Source organism: Hibiscus syriacus, unplaced genomic scaffold (assembly GCF_006381635.1).
Source record: "Hibiscus syriacus cultivar Baekdansim isolate YM2019G1 unplaced genomic scaffold, ASM638163v2 tig00111769_pilon, whole genome shotgun sequence".
In the NCBI taxonomy this organism is placed as follows: Eukaryota; Viridiplantae; Streptophyta; class Magnoliopsida; order Malvales; family Malvaceae; genus Hibiscus; species Hibiscus syriacus.
In genome coordinates this window covers 3,244,609-3,271,674 of record NW_024063172.1, presented here as the reverse complement: position 1 = coordinate 3,271,674, position 27,066 = coordinate 3,244,609, and the positions used below count along the sequence as shown (strand labels likewise).

The window sequence follows — 27,066 nt, the reverse complement described above, 5'->3', positions numbered from 1 at the left end:
TTCCTAGAACCTTTGTTCCGTTTCATGTTGTCTGTAGTGTTCTTCTCTTCATTCTCCTTTGTTCAACACTTCAATTTCAGATTCTTTTTTCCAATAATTCGTTAGACCCTTACCTTTCAATCTCTTCCATGGCTGATTCTTCTTTTGAAATCGACTTCTCCTCTTCGTTAAACTACCACACGCCGGCTTCACGCTATGCCTCGAGTACTACTTTCACGACACGCAGATTTGCTGGAGTGCCCCACACCACTCCGAGGAGGCTCAGCCATCGTCCTCCATCGACGCCTTTTTCCACCGACGATGATATGTGTAAGGTATGGCTCATAAATATACCGGTAAAGAGGACAGGGGATGGAGCGGAGTGAGCGAAGCGAACGCAACGAACATCAACTGTCCTTACAAAGAAAGTCTTGTAGAGGGGGTTACGATTATGTGGGTTGGGGGCTGCGCCCCCGCGGTACGGTACAGGGTTAATTTTGTAATTATGAATCAGGTTTTCTATTATAAATAGAGATGTAACATAAACCTATTATCATTGAATAAAAATTTTCTAGCGCCGCCTAGGCACCGAGGACGTAAGCACATTGCCGAACCTCGTTAAAATTCTTGTGTTCTTTCGTTTACTTTGCCCGATTTATCAACAATTGGTATCAGATGTCAGGAGCAAAATTCGAAGTTGCGAAATTCGATGGTCTGGGTAACTTTGGATTATGGCAAACGAGGGTGAAAGATCTGTTGGCGCAGCAGGAGATCCTGAAGGCTTTGCGACCTACAAAGCCGGCGTCGATGGAGGAGGAAGATTGGGAAGAATTGCAACAACGAGCGGCATGAATCATACGATTATGCTTGGCAGACGAGGTTATGTATCACGTCATGCATCTATCGTCTCCAGACAAAATTTGGAGGAAGTTGGAAAGTCAGTTTATGTCCAAATTCTTAACGACAAAACTGTATCTAAAGCAACGGCTATATGGGCTGAAGATGCAAGACGATCATGATTTGGCGCAACACGTGAATGTCTTCAATCAAATCGTTTCTGATTTGGCTCTGCTTGATGTAAAAATTGAGGATGAAGACAGAGCGATGATTTTGTTGTGTTCGTTGCCTCCCTCTTACGAACACATGGTGACTACTCTTACATATGGGAAATAGACTATCAACGTTGAGGAGATTACTGCAGCCTTGTTGGCTCACAACCAGCGGAAGCAGAATGCAGGGGAAAACTCTCAAGCCGATAGCTTATATGTAAAGGGTAATCGAGACCATGGACGGAAGCCAGAGAAGGCAGGGTCTGGCAAGCGGAATTCCAGATCCAAATCTAGGGATAAGAAGACAATTCACTGTTACAAGTGCAAGGAGGCGGGACATATGAAGCGAGACTGTCCGAAGTTGAAAAAGCAGACTGATGGGAAGCGTGATGTTTCATCCAAGTCTGTGAACGTGGTCGAGGATGACAATTCTGATTGCAGTGAGGGTGATATGCTTTCTATTTCAACGACTCAATTGACGGATGCGTGGATTCTTGATTCTGGATGTTCTTATCACATCACACCAAATAGGGAATGATTTTCGACATACAGGTCGGTTAATTCTGGTTCTGTTTATTTGGGTGATGATCGATGTTGCAATATTGTTGGTATTGGTGATGTCAGAATTAAGATGTATGATGGCTCTGTTCGGACGTTGAGTGTTGTTCGACATATCCCAGATTTGAAGAAGAATTTGATTTCTTTGGGCACTTTGCACAAAAATGGTTTTATCCCTAAGTCTGATGAGGATAGGGAAACCATTCGGATTGTTAAAGGTTCTTTGACTGTGATGAAAGGAAAGATGACTGCAGGAAATATTTATAGATTGTTAGGGAGTACCGTTGCAGGTGGAGTTCATTCTGTTGAATCATGTGATGATACTACAAAACTGTGGCATATGCGTCTTGCTCATCTTAGTGAACGTGGTATGACATAATTACACAAAAGAAATCTGTTGCATGGTGTCAAAAGCTGTAAGCTCGATTTTTGCAAGTATTGTGTTCATGATAAACAGACTAAAGTCCGTTTCAAGACTGCGAAGCACACAACTCAAGGGATTCTTGATTATGTGCATTCTGATTTATGGGGGCCTTCCACGACATCGTCTTTGGGTGGATCTAGGTATTATGTTACTTTTATTGATGATTTTTCACGGAAAGTTTGGGTGTATTTTTTGAAACAGAAATCTGAAGTTTTTGAGAAGTTCAAGCTGTGGAAAAGAGAGGTAGAAAACCAAATAGGACGAAAAATCAAGTGTTTGCGGTCTGACAATGGTACGGAGTATACAGATTCACAGTTCTTACACTTCTGTAAGGAGCACGGGATTAAGAGACATTTTACAGTGTGCAAGACACCACAACAGAATGGTGTTGCGGAACGGATGAACATGTCGTTGAATGAAAGAGCCAGATGTTTGCGGTTGAATGCGGGGCTTCCCAAACACTTCTGGGTCGAGGCTGTTAACATGGCGTGTTATCTTATCAACAGATCGTCAAGGGCATCATTGGCTGGGAAAGTTGCAGAAGAGGTATGGACTGGTCATGATGTTAGTTTTGATAACTTACGATTTTTGGTTGTCCTGCTTATGTGCATGTACCTGCTGATGAGAGATCCAAACTTGATGCAAAATTGAAGGAGTGCATTTTTCTGGGTTACAAGAAATGTGTCAAAGGATTCAAGTTCTGGGATCCAGTTGCGAAGAAAATTGTGATCAGTAGAGATGTTGTTTTTGATGAACAATTCATGTTGCAACAGAAGAAAGACACGACAGTGGTGGATTTCGAGCAGTTTCCAGTTGAGAAACCAGAAACGTCTCAATCAACTTCTGGTGGTTCCACTACGGATGATTTGCAGGATTATAGTCTCGCCAGAGACAAGGTGAGACGGACGAATATAAAGCCTCCGAGTAGATTGGGTTTTGAAGCTTGGTCTCTTTTACACTTATTGTTAGCAGTGATGATCCGGTTACTTTTCATGAAGCTGTTACTAGCAAGGAAAACGACAAGTGGATGGCAGCCATGGTTGAGGAGATGGAGTCTTTGAATCACAATCGTACATGGGAGTTGGTTCCCCTTCCTGAGGATAAAAAGCTGATTGGTTGCAAATGAGTGTATAAGAAGAAACCAGCAGTAACAGAAAAAGAGGGGGAAAAGTTCAATGCTCATTTGGTAGCAAAAGGTTTTTCACAGTAGAAAGGAGTTGATTATGATGAAATCTTTTCTCCTGTGGTCATACACTTCAATCCAAGCAGTACTTGCATTGGTGGCCAGTTGGGATTTGCATTTAGAGCAGATGGATGTTAAAACTGCTTTCTTGCATGGTGATTTAGAGGAGCATATCTACATGCGGCAACCTGAAGGTTTCACTCAACCTGGAAACGAGCATTTAGTTTGCAGATTGAAGAAATCTTTGTACGGGTTGAAACAGTCTCCGAGACAGTGGTAGTTAATTTTGTATTTATGTACCAGAGTTTTCTATTATAAATAGATATGTAACCTAAACCTATTATCATTGAATAAAATTTTTCTACCGTTGCCTAGGCACCGAGGACGTAAGCACATTACCGAACCTCGTTAAAATTCTTATGTTCTTTCGTTTACTTTGCCCAATTTATCAACAATATGTCATGGCAAAGTGAAGTTTCATGGCAGTTTGAACCTTCCGGTTGCCGCAATTTGGGTGCCACCCTTAGTCCTTGGGCAGCATACAGTGTGTCATCATCGAATAGTCAGGCATTAGGCCGACTCTCGCTAGTGAATTTTATCTTTCTCGCACTTCTGGAGGGCTTCGAAGCTTTGCGAATTCGAGCTACGAGTTTTCAGGTTACGGAGCTGTGCTTTCAGGGAGGCTTGAGCTTCAAAGCTATGTCACTAGAGACGATGACAGTTCGTCGCATCTCCCTTTCCGAGATCATAGTCGGTCTAATCATGATATTTCGAGGCTGGCTACTATTAGAGAAAGCAGCAGTAGGAACAGTCGGAGTCCTTTGCTCGATGTTGACGAGCTTAGCTCTATAGATTATGACACTCGAGAAGATGAGAGACGATTAGGGCTGTCACGGACCAATCGTAATGTTCATGCTGGCACCGGTTCCTATTGTTCTTCGGTTTCAGAGGCGTATACAGATGCTGATCGGGATGATGATTCGCTAGGGGGGCACCATCAGCATGGTAGATGCCATCACATGAGACACAAGCTGAATAATGACATCGATCTAGTAATGCAGCATGAGCTTGCTTGTCACGATGGTCGGAAATCAACTAACCATCATTCCCATGGTAATCATCAATATGATGACCTTAGCTTTTCAATGGATTTTAGTGAAGATAGTATTACAGGGCATGGTCACGGTCATGGATTATCGCATCACAGTGTTCATAATAATCTTGATGGTCATCGATTCGGTGTTCATAGTAATCACGGTCATGGATTATCACATCACAGTGTTCAAATGAGACACAAGTTGGAAGGTCTTGACCATAACTTGCAATCAGCAAGCCATCAATTCGGTGGTGATCATAAGTACGATGAACTTTGATCCGGCACCGAATTTCAACGAAGATGAAGAGGAGGAAGAGGATGTAGAACCACCAAGGCCAGTTGATTTGTTGAGTTTGTTCAGGTATTCAACAAACTGGGATATAGTACTTGTGATTTTGGGTTGTTTGGGAGCCTTAATCAATGGGGGTTCACTTCCTTGGTATTCTTTTCTGTTTGGTAAGTTTGTCAATAAGATTGCGAAGGAATCAAAAGGTGACAAAACACAGATGATGAAGGATGTTCAGATGGTGAAAACTGAAACAAGAACTCTTATATTATTTATACCTGAATTTCGGTCGACATTCGAAACACTTATGTTGTCTTTTCTCCTGCTTATGCATCTGCAGATATGCCAATTTATGTCTCTCTTGGCAGTAATAGTGGTGATTGGAGCGTACTTAGGTAATGAAAGACAGATTGTTTGAACTATCACTTCCCTTTGTATCTTCTGTAAGTATTAGAAATGGTTTTTCATTCAATAAATGACAGAAATCACCTGCTGGAGGCTGGTCGGGGAACGTTCGGCTCAACGGATTAGAACAAAGTACTTGAGAGCAGTTTTGAGACAAGACATCAGTTTTTTCGACACCGAAGTTCTCACCGGTGACATTATGCATGGTATTTCAAGTGATGCTGCTCAAATCCAGGAAGTTATGGGAGAGAAGGTAACCCGAAAAGTTCGAACTTTTCACGCTTCTTTCACTGCCAACTGCGGTTACACAGTCTGGTTTATAGCAGCATGGAAAGTGGCATTGGTGGTTTTTTCTGTTACCCCACTAATGATGTCTTGCGGCATCGCTTACAAGGCAATTTACGGCGGTCTCACGGCAAAGGAAAAGGTACCGAATATCACACATGTTACCGGAAATTTTTACAGTGTCAACTTGTTATTGTGTTTCAGTTCATATTCTGGCACTACAGGTTTCTTACAGGAAAGCAGGTACCATTGCAGAGCAAGCAATTGGTTCGATTAGAACTGTATTTTCTTTTGTTGTTGAGGAAAATTTGGCAGCAAGATATGGTGAATTATTTTCGAAATCGGTACCTCTTGGTGCGAAGATTGGGTTTGCCAAGGGTGCCGGAATCGGGGTCATTTATTTGGTTACATATTCAACATGGGAGTTAGCCTTTTGGTATGGTTCGATCTTGGTTGCTCGAAACGAGATCACCGGTGGTGAAGCCATTGCTTGCTTCTTTGGTGTCAATGTTGGGGGAAGGTATCTACCTCTCTTCCATTAGACAGCAACTTCTAATGCTGATTGCAAAACAAAATCACTAAGTTGTTTGATCTTTTTTTATTTCAGGGGCTTGGCATTATCACTGACATATTTTGCTCAATTCACTCAAGGCACCATAGCGGCTGCTCGAGTGTTTGATATTATAGACAGGGTTCCAGAGATAGACCTTTATAATCCTGAAGGAAGGATGTTGTCAAGTGTTCGAGGAAAGATCGAGTTTAAAGGTGCAACTTTTGCTTATCCATCTCGTCCTGATACTACAATTCTCCGTTCTCTCGATTTAGTTATCCAATCAGCGAAGACGCTTGCATTGGTTGGAGCAAGTGGAGGTGGCAAGTCTACCATCTTTGCTCTCATCGAGAGGTTCTACGATCCCATAAAAGGTAAGCTCATTAATCATCTCAATCGAATCATTTCATTGAGCTCAACTATGTGATGTCTTAGTTCTTATGGTTTGGATCCTTTAACCGGTAGGAACAATAACCTTGGATGGCCATGATTTGAGGACACTGCAAGTGAAGTGGCTAAGAAGGCAAATTGGCATCGTCGGACAAGAGCCGATTCTCTTTGCCACAACGATATTGGAAAATGTGATGATGGGAAAGGACGATGCCACCAAGAAAGAAGCTGTTGCAGCTTGTGTTGCTGCCAATGTTCATGGTTTCATCTATGATCTTCCACTAGGATATGATACTCAGGTCAACAACCGAAACCGTACATCAAACGTCGATGAATTTTTAAGTGCATGCATGTACTGATTTTCTTACCGCAAAAATGGATTTTGCAGGTGGGAGAAAAGGGAACTCAATTATCAGGTTGTCAAAAGCAGAGAATCGCTATAGCTCGTGCGTTGATTAAAGATCCGAGAATCCTTCTCTTAGATGAGCCTACCAGTGCCCTGATGCTGAAGGCGAGGCAGTTGTCCAACAAGCAATTGACAAGATTTCTAAGGGAAGAACAACAGTGGTCATTGCTTACAGGCTAGCAACGGTAAGAAATGCCGACACAATTGTTATTCTCGACAATGGATCGGTTGCCGAGGCTGGTAGCCATCACCAGCTAATGCAAAGAGAAGGAGCCTATTATAAACTTATCAAGCTTGCTTCTGAAGCAATATCAAACCCTGAACCAAAAGAGACACATGCTCAAAAGGGAACTGAGTTTTCCAAGAATGAGAAATCGGACTATGAAACATTGAGATCGCCGTCTGCGTATGATATTTCACAGTCGAAGTACTTGAAGTCGATCCAAGTAGTTAACCAAGTAGAGGAGGAAATGAAACAAAAGCAAAAGCCTAGAGAATATCAAATTTCGAAGATATGGTCTCTACAAAGACCAGAGCTCGTCAAGCTTTTACTCGGTTTTCTTTTCGGTATCCATGCAGGTGCTATTCTCTCCATTTTCCCCTTGTTTAGAGGCATAGCTCTTCAAGCTTACTTTGATGATACTCCAAAAGAGTTGAAGAAAGAAGTTAACAAGCTCGCCTTAGCTCTCGTCGGCCTAGGCTTCGGTTCTATAATTACCTTGACTGGACAACAAGGTTTCTGTGGTTGGGCTGGAACAAAGCTGACACTAAGGGTGAGAGACCTCTTATTTCGTTCGATACTTAAACAAGAACCTGGCTGGTTCGATTTTGAGGACAAATCCACTGGAATCCTTGTTTCAAGACTCTCAATTGATTCTCAGCTTTCGATCGGTCTTTGGGGATCAGTACTCAGTCTTGTTGATGGGTGTGAATGCAGCTGCAGTGGGGCTTGGCGTCTCGTTTTACCTTGAATGGAGATTAGCTATCGTGGCTGCTGCCGTTACACCTTTTACTCTCGGTGCAAGCTACTTGAATTTGATTATAAACATTGGACCAAGGTTAGATAATAAAGCATATGACAAAGCTAGCAACATCGCTTCCGGTGCAATTTCGAATATAAGGACAGTGGCAACATTTTCTTCACAAGAAGAGATAGTTAAGTCCTTTGATAGAGCTTTATCCGAACCTAGGAAACAATCAGTGAAAAGGTCACAAATTCTAGGCCTCACACTCGGTTTCTCTCAAGGTGCAATGTATTGTGCATACACTTTGACACTTTGGTATGGTGCCTACCTTATGAAACAAGGCCATACGGGTTTCGGTGATGTATATAAAATCTTTCTCATTCTTGTGTTAAGCTCGTTTTCAGTCGGACAACTAGCAGGCCTTGCACCAGACACCACCAGGGCCGCGACAGCAATACCTGCCGTGTTCGATATCCTCGATCGGAGGCCATTGATTGGTAACTTCCGAGATAAAGTTAGAAAAGTCGAATTGTCGAAGCCACTGGATATCGAATTGAAAAAGGTGACATTCGCTTATCCATCTAGGCCTCAAGTGATTGTGTTGAGGGACTTCTGTTTAAAGGTCAAGGGTGGTAGCACAGTGGCATTGGTAGGCGGAAGCGGGTCGGGGAAATCGACAGTGATATGGTTGGTACAAAGGTTTTATGATCCGATCGAAGGGAAAGTAATGATGGGAGGCATAGATTTGAAGGAGCTCAACTTGAAATGGTTGAGAAAACAAATAGCCATGGTGGGTCAAGAGCCTGCTTTGTTTGCTGGAAGTATAAGGGAAAACTTCGCATTTGGGAACCTGAATGGCTCGTGGAGTGAGATCGAAGCGGCTGCAAAGGAAGCTTACATCCACAAGTTCATTAGTAGTCTCCCTGAAGGCTATGAAACTCAGGTACTGTCTAACTTAGAATACAAGTTAAAAGCATACCAGTTTTAGACACGTAGACGACATTAAGTTCGAATAACACCATATGCTCAATTATCTGACAAATAATCTCGCCTTTTCTTGCAAAACAGGTCGGGGAGAGCGGGGTACAGTTATCGGGTGGTCAAAAACAAAGGATAGCAATAGCAAGGGCCATACTGAAGAAATCAAGGGTTTTGCTTCTTGATGAAGCAAGCAGTGCCCTGGACTTGGAATCAGAGAAACATATCCAGGATGCACTTAGAAGGGTTTCACAGAGTGCCACCACGATCATCATCGCACACCGGCTGTCCACGATCCGGGAAGCCAATATGATCGCTGTTGTCAAAGATGGCGCAGTTGTCGAACATGGCAGCCATGAGAAGCTTTTATCTTCACATGCCAACGGTGTTTATGCGAGTTTGGTTCGAGCCGAAAGAGAAGCTAATACCTTTGGTTGAGATAGGGATTTTTCTTTGCTTCTTTTACAAGTTCTTGGTTTCTGCTATTGATTTGGTTTTAAGTATATTTCAGTAACATAATTTGCAATAATCTATCCGTTGTGAACTTCTCATTTAAGCTTAAATGGCATTAAAGGTTCAAAATTCAAAGACTTGACAGTCGATTCACCATAAAAGAGTATGCTTTTACAACGTTTAGTCACCTAGTGCTTGTAAAAACAAATTTAGTTTGGAACGTGTATTTAAGTTCTGGTTTGATTTGTCAGCAAACTTATGAATGTAAACGAACTCATTGAAGCTTTACCACAATCCGGATTGTTTACTTTTTAACATTCAAGCCTGCAAAAAATGTACAGTTAAAATTTTAAATTTTGAGTTCTGCATGCATGATGTTAGAAATTTATAAGCGAACATATCCGATGTGACATTAAAACGAACACAGAACAAATATGTAACGAATAAACTCTAAACACGAGTCACGAAACAACTGCAGCGATGTTATGCAGTCATGTGGCTAGCAAAAGGAGAGTTTCTAAGGTGGAGAGCCAAGGCACATGCAAAATAAAAAAAGCCAGCATCTGTCTGATAGCTTTTGCATGTGCCCTGCTTCTCCACCATGGCTGACCCTCTCTTCTTTTTTTCATTTCAGGTTTGCCGAAACAATGAAGCTCATAAAAACACCTATGAACGTAGGACATTGAAAATATATTTTGGAAATATAGGGCATTCAAAGACGATGAGAATGGGAGTACTTACAAGGGGTTTTATAAAGGTTGAAATGAAGTCGAATTCAAGAAAGTAGCTATCCGTGTATAAAAAGCTGGCAAAGGCCCGACAAGATAGAATGGCAAACAATATATTGTTGGACAGAGTGGCTGGTACTGCTTTGGTGTCAAATGTCGGATTGACACCGTCAAATTTGTTAGTGAAAACATAATCGACATGACATTAAAACGAACACGAAACAATTGTGTAACAAATAAACACTAAGCCCGAGTCAGGAAACGAACAAACCGCAAGGATGTTGTGCAGTATTGTTGGGGTTAGCAAAGGGAGAGTTTCCAAGGTGGAGAGCTAAGGCACATGCAAAAGCAAAGGCAGTGTATTTGTCTGATAGCTTTTGCATGTGCCCTGCTTCTCCACCATGGCTTACCCTCTCTCCATTTTCCATTTCTGGTTTGCCAAAACAAAAAGAGAGAATGGCATTGAAAGGCAATGAGAATGGGGGTACTTAGAAGGGGTTATATAAAGGGCCGAAGAGAAGTTAAATGCAGGAAACTAAGACCCGACAAGGGAGAATGGCAAACAATGTATTGCTGGACAGTGGGTCTGGTCTTCTAGTGGTTTGCTTATTTAATAGATAAACCCTTGTTTATGCATATATATATATATATATATATATATATATATATATATATATGTACATATTTGTTGTTTAAGTCAATCGAAATAAGTTCATTTTGGTTAGCATTTAGGCAAGCCAATGGGATCTAAGCCCAGGTATTAAGTAATAATCCCCAGATTATGGCAGACCACCAACCGCATATGATTAGGAGATCCACAAGAACCCAACCGCTAGAGCTCAGCTGTCGACAAGAATATTGAATTAGCCTTTATTGACTCCAATACATGGAAAGACACAAGCTACAACAGAGAGCTAGATGAGTGCACCAAGATTAAAGTACAAATAGATATACAAATATACTGCAAGAGCGGGAGAAAGGGTACATTTTTACGATATCAAGGGCGAGCTCTCTTGTTGCTGCATGACGGGCATTTGTACTGCTTAATGTGCTCGGCTCTAGCTGGTGTGATCTTCACACACTTCCCATGGAACCACTTCTCGCACATATCACAACAATTCCAGAACTCGTCCGACGCATAGTTCTCGCCACATGCCCCACACAAGGTCTCTCCATGCTCGTCTTCATCTTCGTCTTCCAACCCTTCCTCGTCCTTTGGCTCTGATGCTTTTGAATGCTTTGCCCGAGGTTCCCGTTGTTCCAAACAAAATCAACAGCAAAAAAAAAATCAATTATTAAAAAGTAGCAGCCATAATGCTTAAGCTAAAAAAGGTAAACTTCAATTAGTATAAATGATAGAAAATGAATGTCGCTGAAACAAGCATGGATAGTTGCCATCTACATATTCGTTACAATTACATTACACCGAATTATGAACAGAACATTCTTACCATTTTGGAGTTGAATTTCGGTTTGTTGCTACTATGATTTGAAACCGATGACTTCTCCTTTGTTTGTTTCTTGGCAGCGCCGATTACAACTTCAAAAATTGTCGGAAGATCGTTAATCATGTTGAAATGTCGTTTCCTATATAAAAGGAGGCATTATACTAGCATCGCGTTTAATAATCCAGTGACCAAACAGAATACTATAAATATTCGTGAAAGATTTCCATCACGAGCTTATCAAGCTCAGACATAATTCAATCAAATCCACCTAAACATTTTTCCATTTTATCCTTTGGTTCCAAAAGCTGGCCATTCAATAGGAGGACCGGTACCAGGCCATACGTCAATGCATTGGAATTAACTATGCAAGCAAGTTAAACCTACCTATCAGCTTTATCAAATCCAAATCTTGCACTGAAATAGAAGGCAACGGAAAGTAGCCATGCATCGCTGTGGACAGCAACTGAAGATAGCCAGTCCTTTTCGTGCATGCCATCCCTTGCAAAGTTAATACCAGGGCAGGCTCGGGTAGTTCCGGAGGGACCTCTTCGGCAGGTAAGTTGACTTCCCATTGTTCACTTGGGAAACCATACAAGCACAGGTTCTCTCTCTGCAAAATGAAAGAACATAGTTCATGAACAGAACATGGATGTAAAACAACAAACCATCGTCAACTTAATACACATCGATCTCGTAACAGCACACGGAACTACACATTATGAGAGATTGACTAACTTTATACACATTACAGCCAGGTAGAATTAAAAATTTAGGTCTAATAAATTATCATCAAAAGGAAAGCAAGCCTTACCAGGATCACACTGTTGATAAAATTCTTCAACATCTGCAACACGTCAGAACCAAACCCTTGAATCTCAAAAACCATCATTATAAACAACATAACCAAAACAAGAAACACTAAATTCAAGCATACAATTAAGTTCTTTTCAGCTAAATTTTTCTGCAACAATGAGAGAACTTATAAAGTGAAAGTGCTTAGCATAAAATAGCAATCCTTTTACAATTTCTCGAGAACCAAACAGAGAAGACCAGTAAAAAAGAACAAGGAAACACTGAATATAACAGAAAGCGGCAGAACAGAGTGAAATCCAAGACAACATTTACTTTCATTTGTCAAACTGAATTAAAAAATGAAACTTCCAAGAATTCAAACGGGTTTCGCAAGGGGAAAAAACAGTAGCTTTCGGTTTCTAGTTCGAGTTTTCTTTCTGAGGAAACAAACAGGAAGTAAAAAAGAAACCTATGGTGAGAGCTTTGACCATGCCAGCTCTTCTTCCTTTGAAATCCCTAAAAACTTCTTCGACTGGGCGAGGATTGTACTGAGCTCTCCTTCTACTATGTTTCTTTTTTCATTGGTCCCTCACCTATGTTTCATCTTTTTTTCTTGTATATTCGTTTAGCTATTATTTACATAGAAGGTACTCACAGTAATATTATCTCTAAAGTCTGGATATGAATTATTATATTAAGTTTGTGCAATTTATAATTTTGACTGTCAGAGGTCTTTCACGGAAGCTGTTTTCAATCTGATGTTGAGTGTAGCCTATTATTATACTTCTCCTTACCCTATTATATATGAGAATATGAAGCCAGACAGAATAGTGATTATCCTGCAAGCGCTCCAACAGATGATTCACATGAGAAAATTTGTCCAAAAAAACCAGAGAAAAAAAATATCTAGAGTTTAATAAAATATTATAAAATTAAAACCATCCCCAAAATCAGTCCACAAGCCGGACTGTTATAGCCAAAAATCGTCTTTATTCGAATTTTGCCAAAAATAGCAAAATCCGAAAATCACTCTACATTGAAATTCGAAATAAAATAAGCAATCTCCAAAAAAATCCGGCTTAAATCGGATTTAAATTGACTTCCTAATTGACAATCGAAATATTATCATAAATAGTAAAAAATATCTAAATCTAGTGATTCGGAGGGGAAAACGGCAGAATTTGAGGTTGAAAAAAAGGTTACATGGAGCGTAGCTCATGTGGAGAGTGTGCGCGTCGAAAAGAGCTTTCCGGATTGGGGTCTTATGCGCGATTCTGACACATGTAGCCAAAGTTATGGCCAAAAGACTGAAACATACTCAAAACGACCCTAATGAGGAACATGTCACAATCTATTCCCGCCTTTGCGCTGATCTGTCAATTCATGGTATCTCAGCGCCATCAAGGTGCAATCTGACAGCTCAACATCATCTGTCTCGGATCCCCCTGCATCAGTCACCCCGGGTTAGAAAGAACTCGTCCTCGAGTTCAGAGTAGTGTCATCAGAATCCACAAAACAATGACTCAGGTGCTTCACATTAAAGACATCAGAAGTCTTCAAGTGGTTGGAATGCGCAACCTGTAAGCATTATCATTGATCTTCTGCACGACCTCACAAGGTCCAATCTTCCGATCCTTAAGCTTATTATACTCACCAACAGAAAAACGATCACGAGTTAATACAGCCCAAACAAAATCACCAACATCAAAAAGTATTGACGACGATGATTGTCGACCCGAGTCTTGTACTTGGTATTGCTCTCATGAATGGTCTGTTTCACCTGCTCATGGATACCCCGAAGATACTTTGCCATCTCATCTGCTTTAGGACTGAAATGACCTATACGTGGAATAGGGGCTAAGTCCAGCACCCCGGATGGGTTCTGACCATAAACAATCTCAAATGGGCTTAAACCTGTGGTTCTGTTTTTTGATCTGTTGTAGTCAAATTCTGCCTGAGGCAATGCCAAATCCCACTGCTTCGGCTTCGTTCATGCCAAACACCTCAAAAGGTTTCCCAAACTTCGGTTCACCACCTTGGTCTGGTCATCCGTCTGGGGGTGGTAGGCGCTACTGAAATTCAACTGCGTTCCCAGTTTTCCCCACAGGCTCTTCCAGAAATGACTGATGAACTTAGTATCACGATCTGAAGTGATGGATCGAGGAACACCATGTAAACGCACAATCTCCTTGAAATAGAGATGGGCAATCCGGTCAGCATCCATAGTCTTTCTACAAGCTACAAAATGAGCCATCTTGGAAAACCTGTCAACCACAACAAAGATAGAATCCGAGGCCCTTTGAGTGCGGGGTAAGCCTAGTACAAAATCCATGCTGACATCGAACCAAGGAGCTTCAGGAACATGTAAGGGAGTGTACAAGCCCGCATTGGTGAGAACTCCCTTAGACCGCTGGCACACATAACAACGGTCCACATAATGGGCCACATCACTAGTCAACTTGGGACAATAAAAGTCAGAAGAGATAAGGGCCAAGGTCTTATCTCGGCCAAAGTGTCCCTCATTATGGAGTTCACTTATAATTTGTTGCCTCAATGAACAATCTGGAATGCACAACTGTAATCCACGAAACATATACCCATTATGCAAAACAAAATCATGACAGTGACCCTCAGTTACCTCCTGAAATATCATTCCAAAGGAAGGATCAGTTGCATACATATCTGTGAACGTCTCAAAGCCTGCAACTTTAGTACTCATGGTGGTGAGAAGTAAGGTACGATGACTCAGGGCATCTGCGACGCGGTTCAAACTCCCTGCTTGGTACATCAGCGTAAAAGTGAATTCTTGCAAGTATGCCACCCACTTGGCATGACGTCTACTCAGCTTGTGTTGGCCATTGATGTACTTCAAGGCCTCATGATCGGTAAACAGAATAAACTTCTTCTGTACTAGGTAGTGACGCCAATGCTTCAGGGACTGAACTATGGCATAGAACTCCAGATCATAAGTGGAATAATTTTTCTTTGATCCCGATAGTTTTTCACTGAAAAAAGCAACCGGACGACCTGCCTGACTCAAAACACCACCAATGCCAACGCCAGATGCATCACAATTTACCTCGAACACTTTGTCAAAATCTGGAAGTGCCAAAACTGGAGCCTCGGTCATCTTCTGCTTGACCAGTTGAAAACTGGCCTCTGCCTCTTCATACCACTAGAAATCACGCCCCTTGAGGCACTCTGTGATAAGGGCGATCAGAGTACTGAAATTTTTAATAAATCGACGGTAAAAAGACGCCAAGCCATGAAATCTTCGGATGTCATGTAAGGTCTTTGGTCTGGGCCACTCCAAGACTGCATCTACCTTTGACTGATCTGCATGAACACCATCAGTAGACACAACAAAACCAGGAAAAGTCACAGAAGTAGTGAAGAAAGAACACTTCTTTTGATTGACAAACAAGCACTCCGTTTTCAGCATCTCAAAAACAGCACGGAGGTGATCGAAGTGTGAAGTCCATGTTAGACTATAAACGAGGATATCATCGAAGTAAACTACAAAAAATTTCCCCATAAAAGGTCGCAAGACCTTATGCATAAATCTCATGAACGTACTGGGCGCATTGGATAGCCCGAAAGGCATGACCATCCACTCATACAACCCTTGTGGCGTTTTAAACACCGTCTTCCACTCATCTCCAGGTCTTATTCTGATTTGGTGGTAACCGCTCTTAAGGTCAATTTTTGAGAAGACCTTAGAACCATATAGTTGATCCAACATATCATCTAGACGTGGAATTGGAAACCGGTACTTAACTGTAATTCTGTTGATCGCTCGGTTGTCAACACACATACGCCAAGAACCATCTTTCTTTGGAACTAGCAGAGCAGGGACTGCACATGGGCTCATACTCTCTCGGATATAGCCCCTTTCCAACAACTCTTCCACCTGTCGCTGCAAATCTTCAACCTCCTTGGGACTGAGGCGATATGCTGGATGATTTGGCAAACTTGACCCAGGAACAAGGTCAATTTGATGTTGAATATCCCTCATAGGTGGTAGCCCAGGAGGAAGATCCTCTGGCATCAAGTTAGAGAATTCTGCTAGCAGCCGCTGCACTTCTACTGGTAAATCTGCATCCACGTCTACTGCATTGTTCTCGCAAGGTAGTAAGGCATAGACCACGTCGCCATGCTAAATCTCATCTAAAAACCTGGACGTAGAAAGCAGAGTAGTATTATGGGTTACTGGGGTAGGAGTGAGTCCTTCCCGCCGGGGTGCCAACATAATCTTTTTCCCTTGATGCTAAGGGAATATGTATTCTTCCGTCCATCATGAATGACACTACGATCATACTGTCAGGGTCGACCCAACAATATATGACACGCATCCATAGACACAACATCACACCAGGCATTATCAAAATATTTTCTACCAATTGAAAAAGACACGAGGCATCGCCTATCAACTGTTACCTCACTGCCTTTATTTAGCCATGACAGCTTGTATGGCTTAGGATGACGGTCCGTCTTCAACTGCAATTTCTGGACAACCTCCTCGGACACTACATTCTCACAACTGCCGCTGTCAATGATCATTTTGCAGACTTTATCTGCAACTGTGCAGGTCGTGTGGAAAATATTGGTTCTCAACCAATCGTCCCCTGAATCGCCCTTGGGAGTAAGTAGACTCTTGCGAACGACCAGAGTCTCATGACCATCTCCATACAGCACATCATCAGTCTCATCATCGTCATACACGGGTTCGCCAATCTCCTCAGTCTCGTCTTCCGCGTTTTCCTCAATCAACAAATTTTTGCCTTTTTGACTAACAAGCTTCCTGCAATCAGTCGCCCTATGCCCTTGTTCACCACAACGAAAACATCTAATAGTAGGGTTAGAATTACCCTGCGGTGGCTGTTGAGCAGGACGGGAATCCTGAGGACGAACTGGTCGACTGTTGTGATAGTTCCTGATCACTGGTCTCCTATTTTGCTGTTTTTCAACAGCAAGTGCACGCTGGTAAGCTTCCGAAACACTCCACAGTGAATGAAGGCTGAGGACATCTTGTAAGGGCTGGCGTAAACCCCCCAAATACCGCGCCACCATTTGCTCCTCCGTCTCAGATAAATCGTTTCGGGCGACCAATTGGTAAAACTCCTCCGTGTAATCATCGACTGATCGTGCGCCCTGCCTCAACGTATGAAGTCGCTGAAACAAGGTTTGCGTGTAGCCGAAGGGAAGGAAGTGACCCTTCATCTTCTTTTTCATCTTCTCGCAATCAGTGATCTTGGTTTTGCCCTGTCTTTCTCGTGAACGTCGCAACTGTTCCCACCACGCAGATGTTCTGCCTTTGAGTTTGATGGCGATCAGTTTCACTTTCACACGATCGGGGACTTCCTTATATTCAAAAATACGCTCCACTTCATTAATCCAATTCACGAATCCCTCGGCCTGTAACGTACCAGAAAACTCAGGGAGATCGACCCGAAAACCGAGGTCACCATGACGCTCCTCCCGACCACGGTGCTCCCGGAATAGAGCACGATTGTGATATGGGTTTTCAAAAGCGGAATTGGTATCGTGATCAGAGGCCTCACGATCCTCAAAATCCTGCGCCGCCAGGCGCTGGGTTAATTCTGCGACTTGCCTCTGTAAATCCGCAATCATCACATCCTGAACATTGCGATCACGGCGTTGGGCTTTCTCATTCGGAACCTGCTCACGACGACCACGACCTCCAGCCATTGAAACTGGTGAAATTTCCAGGAAGATGTTGAAGCTCTGACACCAACTGACGCCAGACAGAATAGTGATTATCCTGCAAGCGCTCTAACAGATGATTCACAAGAGAAAATTCGCCCAAAAAAACCAGAGAAAAAAAGTCTCTAGGGTTTAATAAAATATTATAAAATCAAAACCATCCCCAAAATCAGTCCACAAGTCAGACTGTTATAGCAAAAAATCGTCTTTATTCGAATTTTGCCAAAAATAGCAAAATCCCGAAAATCACTCTACATTGAAATTCGAAATAAAATAAGCAATCTCCAAAAAATCCGGCCTAAATCGGATTTAAATTGACTTCCTAATTGACAATCGAAATATTACCATAAATAAAAAAAAATATCTAAATCTAGTGATTCGGAGGGGAAAACGGCAGAATTTGAGGTTGAAAAAAAGGCCACATGGAGCGTAGCTCGTGTGGAGAGCGTGCGCGTCGAAAAGAGCTTTCCGAATTGTGGTCTTATGCGCGATTCTGACACCTGTAGCCAAAGTTATGGCCAAAAGACTGAAACATACTCAAAACGACCCCAATGAGAAACATGTCACAATCAATTCCCGCCTTTGCGCTAATCTGCCAATTCATGATATCTCAGCGCCATCAAGGTACAATATGACAGCTCAACATCATCTGTCTCGGATCCCCTGCATCATAATAGAATCAGTTAATTTATATTTTAACAGTATTCAACAGGCGCGTCTTAATAATATTACGTCCAACGTCTTAATAATGTTCCGTGACAACAATGGAGACTCCATTTTAGCGTATAACAAGAAGATTGGCCGTTCTTCGGCACTCCAAACTGAACTTTGGGGAATTTTCGAAGGACTCGAAATTGCCTGGTTTAACGGCTTCGAGAAAATCACTGTTCAAATGGACAATACTGATGTCCACAAGCTCCTCACTTCAGCCGATCCTTCAAGCCCTCACACTCTAGTGCGCGCCGTTACCGAGCTCTGTCGCAGAGCGTGGTTAGTTGATTTTATTTTAATCAAGAGGGAAGCAAATTCTTCAGCTGACTTCATAACCAAATGGGATGCTGCCTTTGATGGTTCTTTTAACCACCTTTATCTCCCCCAGCTTTGTTAGCAGACATTATTTCTCGCGGTATCTCGGGTCCCCTTATAAGCGTATAAAGCTTTGATACACTGGTTATTGTTTCAAATCACGGTCCGAAAACGTGATTTTGTCCGCGAAATAGCGGTTTCGCCGTCGTCCAAGTTACCCGTTACACCCATAATAGCGCCCAATAGCACCAGCGACGGCCGCAATCATGGTAAACTCAAAATGACCGAAAATACGACTACGACCTCAATTTAAAACCCTGACACTGGCTACGGCCTCATTCTTATTAAAAGAAAAAATAATATGATATAATTTTGACAGGACAAATATAAGTGATTCATCTTTGGTTTGGGTGAAAAGATAGATTGATTGGTTTGGGTTGAATGGCATGAAAATAGAAGAGAGATAAATGAGGGTGAGATGGTTTTACTCTTTCTCTCGGTTTTAACGGAGAGATTTTATAATGATACATAAGGTCAATATGACTATTTGTAGGTTAGTAAGTTAGGTGGTGATAAATTTAATTTGGTAAGTCGCGTGGACATGTTAAAGATCATATCAACAAATTGCGACTTTTTGATTTGGTGAGTCGCGTGGACATGTTAAAAATCATATCAACAAATTGCAACTTTTTGAGAGATGTTAAATGTTCGAAAATCTTTCTTCGGAGGTGCTTTTCAAGGATCCTACCTATGGAGAGGTTCTTTCTCCGAGACTTAGGATACATGTGCTATGCGAAAATGACATGCAGAGGACGTTTAAAGGAGGTAAACAATATATAAGGCAAAAGGAAGCATTTTCCTGGAGATTCCTTCCTACTTGAATGTTTTTCCTATTCCTTTACAATTTAAAACGAAACAAAATGTTAGATCAGTAACTATAAGAGCATGCCAATGCCATGTGAGAAACTAAATGTTCAATTCATGCCTATTTCGGCTTTCTCATTTCATCAGCATGCATGCATAATTGCAAAAATAGCATATCTTGGAATTGAAAAGGCATGATCTAATTGTCAAGCCATGCATCTTTTATCTTATGTTTTAAATGACAACACCAGTCACCAATTCACCAAGTTTCTTCGGAACATAAACGGAAAACAACACAGCAAGTTATGAGTTTATCAGCAAGACAACCGATCCACGTCCATGGTTTAAACAGTAAACTAGAAGAGCAAAGTAAATAGAGCCAAGGATGACTTCCCAAGGGGGTAAAGCCGCCACTTTTATTTCTGCACTGAGGCACCAAATGCAAGACTGCTCTGATGAGAATCAGTTAACTCTTCTATCTTCAGAGACGATGATGGAAATTCCCACCACCTTGCATATCACCGGCATGACCGGGTATGGGTCCAGCACTGTGAGAAGGATAGCCGGAGAACCTGAAATCCGGATGCTGGAACATTTCACCATTGTTGGAGGCAGTCATGACATTGGAACAAGAGGTGGTCAAAGCAGCATCTTTGTAGTTTTCCAGCTGATGAACTCCGGAGTTGGAGATGTGCATGTCTTGTCCATTTCTTGTAGGCATACTGTTCGATTCCTGGAGCTTCTTTGTGTTGAGAAAACGCCCACCGCTTCCTCTAGCTCGTTTTAAAGCATGAAGATGTCGAGACTCATGCAGATACGGCTGCAAACATTCATGAAAGAACTTCTCAGGTTATATATCTTCATTAGCCAAATAACCAGACTATCATCATAGGTGAAGTTGCAATTGACATGCGGCAAGAAGTAAAAAACTAGAAGCAACATACCTTCCGAACTTTGATGAGTTTTTTCTGAGCCTCGAGTTTCGCACGAAACTGTCTTCGCCTCAGAATAGCCTGATATTGCTTTGCATTAACATAGACTGGTTCATCTTGTGTAAGCTCTAGAGGCAATGGAACACGAGTAGGGAGCATAGCCATCGTATGAGGTTGAATCTGCCGGCAATATAATGAAAAATACCTCAAAAATGGATAACAAAGAAGGCATTTTTGTCTGGTCACTCAAAACAAAGGTATAATTGACATAAATGCAACTAGCCCCTTTTCAATGAACCGGTGCGATACCTGAGTGGAGTGCTCACCATCAAACAGACATAAATTCAGCATAGGAAAGTAATGAACTCAAAATGTTCTTACCATAGTTTGCTGTGCATACGGAGAAGCTACCACTCCGCTCAAATACGGATCAGCATAAGGGTGGGGAATCTGAGCCTGCAGCACAAAAATTGAAATCCAAGACTATGATGCAATCTAGAATACATAGCAACCAAACCACACAAGTAGTTCAACTAATAACTTACGATTGATTTGTTAAATTCAACTTGTGAAGGATCGGGCCCATATGACTGAGTTACCATTGAGGAGACTAACTTAGCATGACCTCCAACAAGCTCCCCGTGCACTTCATTACCACCTGGTCAGAATATAAGAGAAGTCAGTCCATCAGAGCATGAACATGACTTAAAAACATAACACGTTCATGATAAAATAATAAAATCCTTGACACTTGATAAAATATAAGAAAAAAGAATCCAAAATATATTGAGAGAGAAAAATCACAAATATCGAGACCTGATGATGCTGAAATTAAACTTTGCTCATGAAGAGTGCTATCACCAGCACTAGCTACTTCAAGATAAGATTGACAAGTTGATTGAGTTGACGATGAATCCTGGTCTTGGAACTGAAAACTCAGCTGCTTGGCGTTATTTAAGTACTGAGGCAGAACTCCCATCTTCGGGCTCAAACTTTCAGACATGTTTGATTGCTGGATATGAGATCCGGTTGAGTTCTCCCAAGATGAGCCGCCAACAACATAGGTGCATGTCGAATGAGAACTGACAACAGAATCCCTTTTGTTTTGCATTGTTGTAGACTACTGTTCCAAAATATCTTGACTTAAGAGTAAGCTCGAAAGGAGCTTTGAAAATGTTGAAAGAAAATCTCTGCCGCTATTTGTTAGTCAGCACATACACTAGTGACCTAGCATCAAACCACAAATTATCACAGTGCTTGCTAGATATTTAAATTAAAAAAAAAGAAATAAGTAAATGAACATAACGCTTCTTTCACGTGATATACGAAAATTTACGAAACCGTTATTCAACTTCAACAGATAAGATTAACAAGTATGGAAACCAGTTTAACATTTAAAGCAACCACGGTGTCCAACCAAATTTAGACAAAATATTTATTGGTGAGTAAAGAAAGCTCACTAGGACTCTAGTGCACATTCGTAGACCGTTAGAGCCATAAGAAATATACAAAAGACACTTACTTCCGGCCCGAAGGGGGGAACTATCTGCATAAGTTACACACACCTCATTGTAGTTCATCATCTGATAATTGACTAATTAAACAATAAGTTTAGAACAAATCTTGTTTTGAGGTGATAAGGCCTCACCGAGCATGGAAACTACTCTACAAAAACTACAATAAAAAATACTTTTGTTCATTTTCAATTCATTTCGGATTTTTCTAAAGAAAAAGAATTCTGATATCAAACTAATATCTACTATGAATTAGATTTTTAGAAGATTATTAACAAAAAAAAACCCTTCAAATTTTCAATCAAAAATTGGAGGGATGTAATATAATTCCTATTATCAGCTTTTGAGCCATTTTCTATTAAGATTTTAGATTCAAATCACCGAGTAGTAACAAACAAAGAAGTGTGTGACATATTGATATCCATACAAATATACACTTTAGCGAGAGCTACGTGTATTATTAGTAAGTAGTAATGCCTTTCCGTTATTGCCAAATAAATCGGACAATGATCATTTTAAAATGAAGAGTAAGAGATGAAGGAAACCATTCCATTTTCAAACATCTCAATGCAGCAACTTTAAATCATTAGCATATATACTCAGTTAAGCTAAAGGGTGGTGGGAGAAGGATGATGACTGAGGAGACTATTGAAAACCAGTAAAGGAATTGTTTGATACAAAAATACCAAATATTACCAATAATTTACTCCCAATAACATAAAGGCAGAGAAAGTAAAATGGATTCTTGCTCAACTAAGCTCAACAAAAATCACCAAGTCAAAGCTTTTCCATGCATGCAAATCCCACAACTAAAATTCCCAATAAAGAGCTCAAAGTTGAACCAAAATTAAAAAAAATAAAAACCCATCAATCAGCTATGGATTCCAAGCCACCATCCCATGCTCAAAATCCAACCAATTTCAAAGCCTTATAACCTTATAGGCACAGCAAAATCATTCTAAGCATGCATAGAAAGATACATACATAGATAAGAAGTAATACATAAAACGCATACAAAAAAGAGTAAAAGAATCCCAGAAGAACAAAAACGAAGTTAAAAAAAACAAAGGGAGAGGAAGAAAAGTGATATACCTTTAGGATTTTGATAAAATGGAAGAGAAACAACACTAGTGAGCAGTGTTCTATCTTACTAAGCTTGAATTTTGTGCATGTCTCCCTTCTCCTCTCCTTCCAGACAAAATGAATAGAAAACGTTGCCCCTCTGTTTCAAAAGAGAAAACGCTCACTTTTTTTCAGTTTTGGATCTTTTTGTTTTTTTATAATAAACCCAAAAAGCAAACATCAGTTTGGATAACATTGTTTACATATCTTCTGAAAGCCCCATTTAAAAGAAGGAGAAGGGGGAGCAGGAGGAGGAATGAACTTTTCAAGTTCAGTTACTCACCGGTCACCACCATTAGCTCTCCTCCTCTGCAACCGTCAGCACCACCGCCACCAGAGTCGCTTCAGCCACTTCGAAACAGTAGTTCCCATCGTTGCTTTTCAAGCTTGGTTTCAAACATTCATTCAATATTTCTTTGTCGTGTTCTGCCAAGGTTCAACGAATTGTTTTCTACAATAAAATCTTGGACAAACTCCTGAAATGGCACTTTAGTCTCATAAGTGTTCAATTTTGATCATTATATTTATAAAAATAAAATTGTAAATATGGATTTATAATGTTTTAATTATTAGAGGTTATTAGTTAGATTAATTTTAATTCAATCTTTAAACATATGTCTTACACTCTTGTAACGATTATACAATCCATCAACTTTCGCCAAATAACTAATTTTCATGGCCAAATAAATATAATATCGAGAAAATATGCTTAATTGTTTATCACCAATTGCCTTCGTCTTAGAAATTACAAGTCAGTACATTTTGTCCATTTATACAATAATACTTTATTAATAATTTCCTTTTTTGATTTAGAGAAGAAGCAACTAGCCAACCCTTACAAAGACCCACAAAATTTCCAATCTCTTTTTGGTATTTTTAAAATCATGAAAAAATAAGATAAAATTCGTCAAAAGTCACCAAACTATGTTCAAAATAATCACTTTAGCTATTAAACTTTTAAAAGTTATAAAATGATCATTATTTTTCGAACTAGTATAAAATAATTATTATATTTATCAAATTTTAACAATTAATTATAATATCACACAACTATTTTATAACAATTCAATAAATTATTTTTTAAAAGAAAATGCTAATATATAATCATGGTGTACTGCCCTTCTCAATAATGCGACCGAAGTCTTGCACCAAGTTTAAAGAGAAAATTACACAACCACAAGGGATGGACGCATAATTTAATGTTAGAGGATAAACTTATAAAATTTAAGGGGATGTGTTGTAACACTTCAAACTCTGGGCTAGTAGTTTCGAGTTTACCCGATAGGCATGTGGACCTCGTAGATTTCATAATTTAAGTCATTGGGTTGGAATTGTGCCCAATTAGCCATAAAAATGAGATTTTTGAATAGTCAAAAGATGAGGAATGGTCAATGGGTAATTTCACCTTTTAAAAAATATGAAAGTTTTTTTATCTCTTTCATCTCCTTCTTCTCTTTATTTCTTCATTCCTTATCATTTTTCTTTTCATTCTTCCTCTCCAAGTTCCATAGCACAAAGGTAAGTTCTCGAGCCCCTTTCATACTTCAATTTCATTACTCATCCCTCCAGCAACATTGTTTTAATGATTCATATCCTTAGGTTCTTTGTCTGCAAGAAAAGTGAGGGTTTTTTCATCCAAGTGTGGAGGGTGATGCTAGCTAAATGAGCTTCATTTCGGAATTCTTTAACCAAGGTAGTTTATTTCTAATCCTTTAAAGTGTTAAGACTTTTCATAAATATGAAGAATTGCTAAGATATTTGCATTTGAGCATTTTATGGTTTATATTTAATTTCATGATTAAATGACATTGTAGATGTAAAGAATGTGCTTTTATGCCACTTTAAGATACTAAGTAACTTCCTAAAGCTTTAGCTTATGATTAGGAACCAAACTAAGACCTTTAGGATGATTTTTTTAGTGTTTATGGAGCTTAAATAAGATATTTTTAGGTTTGAGTATCGATATTGGATGAACATTATCGATATTGATTGAATTGTAATGAAATTTGAGGATTTCTAACTGGTAGTATCAATACTACCCCTACAGTATAGATGCTCGGGATAACAATATCAATATTGGGCCTAATTTTCAGCAATATAAGCTATTTTTTGTACTGATACTCATAGGGGTATCGGTACTTGACCCTAGGGTATCGATACTACAAGTAAAGTATCAATACTACTCACTTTGAATTGTTAGATTTGACCTCTTTAAGGCCCGTAAGAGCTAAGAATGACCCTTAATGGTAGAACTTAGTCCGTAAGGGACGTAAATGGCCAAAATAACCTGAAACCACTCGTAAGAGTGGGTTACAACCAAGGTAACCATAGTAGGCATAATACGTTCAAGTATCGTCAGTTGAACAATTAACAAGTATCTAAGAATAAAGGATTGTTGCAGAGGATGTACTAACAAGCAGTATGACAAATTAATCAGATTGTGAAATAGCAGAGTTGCGTACTGCAAGAATGTCAGCAAATGGTGAACATACAATTGTTCCTCCAATTCGAGGGTGAATTAAGAGAAAGCGTAGTAAGAGATACTAGAGTATCGCTACTCAGTATTAAACCCGAGTAAGGTATTGTGTAACATCCTCAATACCGGGTTAGTGATCAAATTGTAAAGTTTCAGAATTTGGTGACTAGAGTAGAACCATGGATTAGTTCAATGATTTATTTGGAAAATAAATCATAAGTTTTTTTTAGTAATTATTAGATGAATTAAAGGGCAAAAGGGTCATTTGATAAGGAAGATTTTTATTTTCCTTATAAGATAAGGAAACCACGTTGAAAGAGAGAAAATGTTCCAGAGTTCTCTTCTCTTCTCTTCTTCCTTCTTCATACATGAAGGCTTGAATCAAAGGTGAGTCTTCTATTTAGATAATTTTTGGATAAATTTAAGGTTGGGTTATGATCAGTATATGATAACTAAGCTTAAGGAAAGCTTAAGTTATCTTAAAATCAAAAGATAAAGGAGTTAGGGAAGATTAAAGTTTTGGAGTTCCTGAGTGAAATAATGAAATAGAGTTTATAATAAGAATTGAAAGTTAAATTTGACTTGTCATCAATAAGAATAAGATATTTATGAAGTTAGAAAGGATTAATAACAAAGTTGAAAGTTTAGCAAGATTCTTAAATTTTAAGAATCATGATGAGATATGAAAGATAAAGACGGATTATATGGATATAAGTTGGTTTAAGTAATGGTAATTGAGTTTAATGACATGATATGGGCTTAAAATAGAAGAATTGAGTGAAAAGTTGATGGTTTTCGGGCTTAAAATACAAATTCTGGGCAAGGTGTATCTATGCACATTCAATGTGTATCGATGCACTCTTTAAAGAAGAAACATCGAATGTAATTAGTGCATCGATGCATAAGGAGTGCATCGATGCACCCCCTTAAAATGAAAACATCGAAGATGATTGGTGTATCGATGCATGGGTAGTGCATCGATGCACATGTTAAAGAATGCATTGATGCACTGTAGAATGTATCGATGCACTTCAAGAGGAAATTGAAATAGACATTTCTTTTGGTCTAAGAAATTATAGATTAGAATATATCGATTGGATACTGATATGTATCAATGTATGATTATATAGATATCGAGCACGAACAAGTTCTGAAACGATTATCAAGTCAAGATTCGATCGAAAGAAAGAAAATCATAAAAATGGATTGGAACATAGTGAGTGTAGCACCCTCAACCCGTACCCGACCCGGATACGAGTCCGAGGTGTCACATTGACTTTTCAAACTTTGACTCTTGACTGAAATCAAGGAAATTTAAAACTTTCATTAAAATAACATTGTTACTTTACACAAGTTAACCAAAACAAGACAAAACTAATCAGAGCATTTGTAACAAAAACTTTTCTTACATGCCAACACTATACACGACAAAA

At 39.9% G+C, this 27,066-nt stretch overlaps 2 protein-coding genes and 1 pseudogene across 3 annotated transcripts; 1 reads left to right on the top strand and 2 right to left on the bottom strand.

Moving 5' to 3' along the window:
- Nucleotides 1–128: 128 nt before the first annotated feature.
- On the top strand, nt 129–9,047 carry LOC120169898 (ABC transporter B family member 14-like). The gene is given in 12 exon segments (XM_039177965.1): nt 129–314; nt 3,757–4,550; nt 4,651–4,816; nt 4,916–4,970; nt 5,058–5,407; nt 5,490–5,785; nt 5,873–6,189; nt 6,281–6,504; nt 6,594–6,702; nt 6,705–7,485; nt 7,487–8,519; nt 8,645–9,047. Coding segments are annotated over 12 exon segments (4,659 nt in total). The 3' UTR covers nt 8,993–9,047.
- Nucleotides 9,048–10,579: 1,532 nt separating this feature from the next.
- Nucleotides 10,580–15,543, bottom strand: LOC120169896 (annotated as a pseudogene).
- A 4,230-nt stretch (nt 15,544–19,773) lies between these two features.
- LOC120169697 (nuclear transcription factor Y subunit A-3-like) lies at nt 19,774–23,542 on the bottom strand. 2 transcript variants are annotated; one of them, XM_039177816.1, is made up of 7 exons: nt 23,441–23,542; nt 23,128–23,257; nt 21,338–21,748; nt 21,067–21,179; nt 20,903–20,977; nt 20,534–20,701; nt 19,774–20,409 (listed from the first exon to the last, which is right to left on the bottom strand). In XM_039177816.1, exons 3-7 carry the CDS (start codon nt 21,630–21,632, stop codon nt 20,071–20,073), a joined length of 990 nt encoding a protein of 329 aa, XP_039033747.1. In that variant the 5' UTR covers nt 21,633–21,748; nt 23,128–23,257; nt 23,441–23,542; the 3' UTR covers nt 19,774–20,070. The 2 variants fall into 2 exon arrangements, with proteins under 2 accessions (XP_039033747.1, XP_039033746.1); XM_039177815.1 differs by lacking the exon at nt 23,441–23,542 and having other exon boundaries at nt 23,128–23,391.
- Nucleotides 23,543–27,066: the final 3,524 nt, after the last annotated feature.

Coding starts and splice junctions, on each gene's coding strand:
- LOC120169697 (XM_039177816.1), bottom strand. CDS start 21,632: ATGCAAAACAAAAGGGATTCTGTTGTCAGTTCTCATTCGACATGCACC. Junction 21,180..21,337: donor TTTAATTTCAGCATCATCAG/GTCTCGATATTT, acceptor TATTCTGACCAG/GTGGTAATGAAGTGCACGGG. Junction 20,410..20,533: donor AACTCATCAAAGTTCGGAAG/GTATGTTGCTTC, acceptor GAATGTTTGCAG/CCGTATCTGCATGAGTCTCG.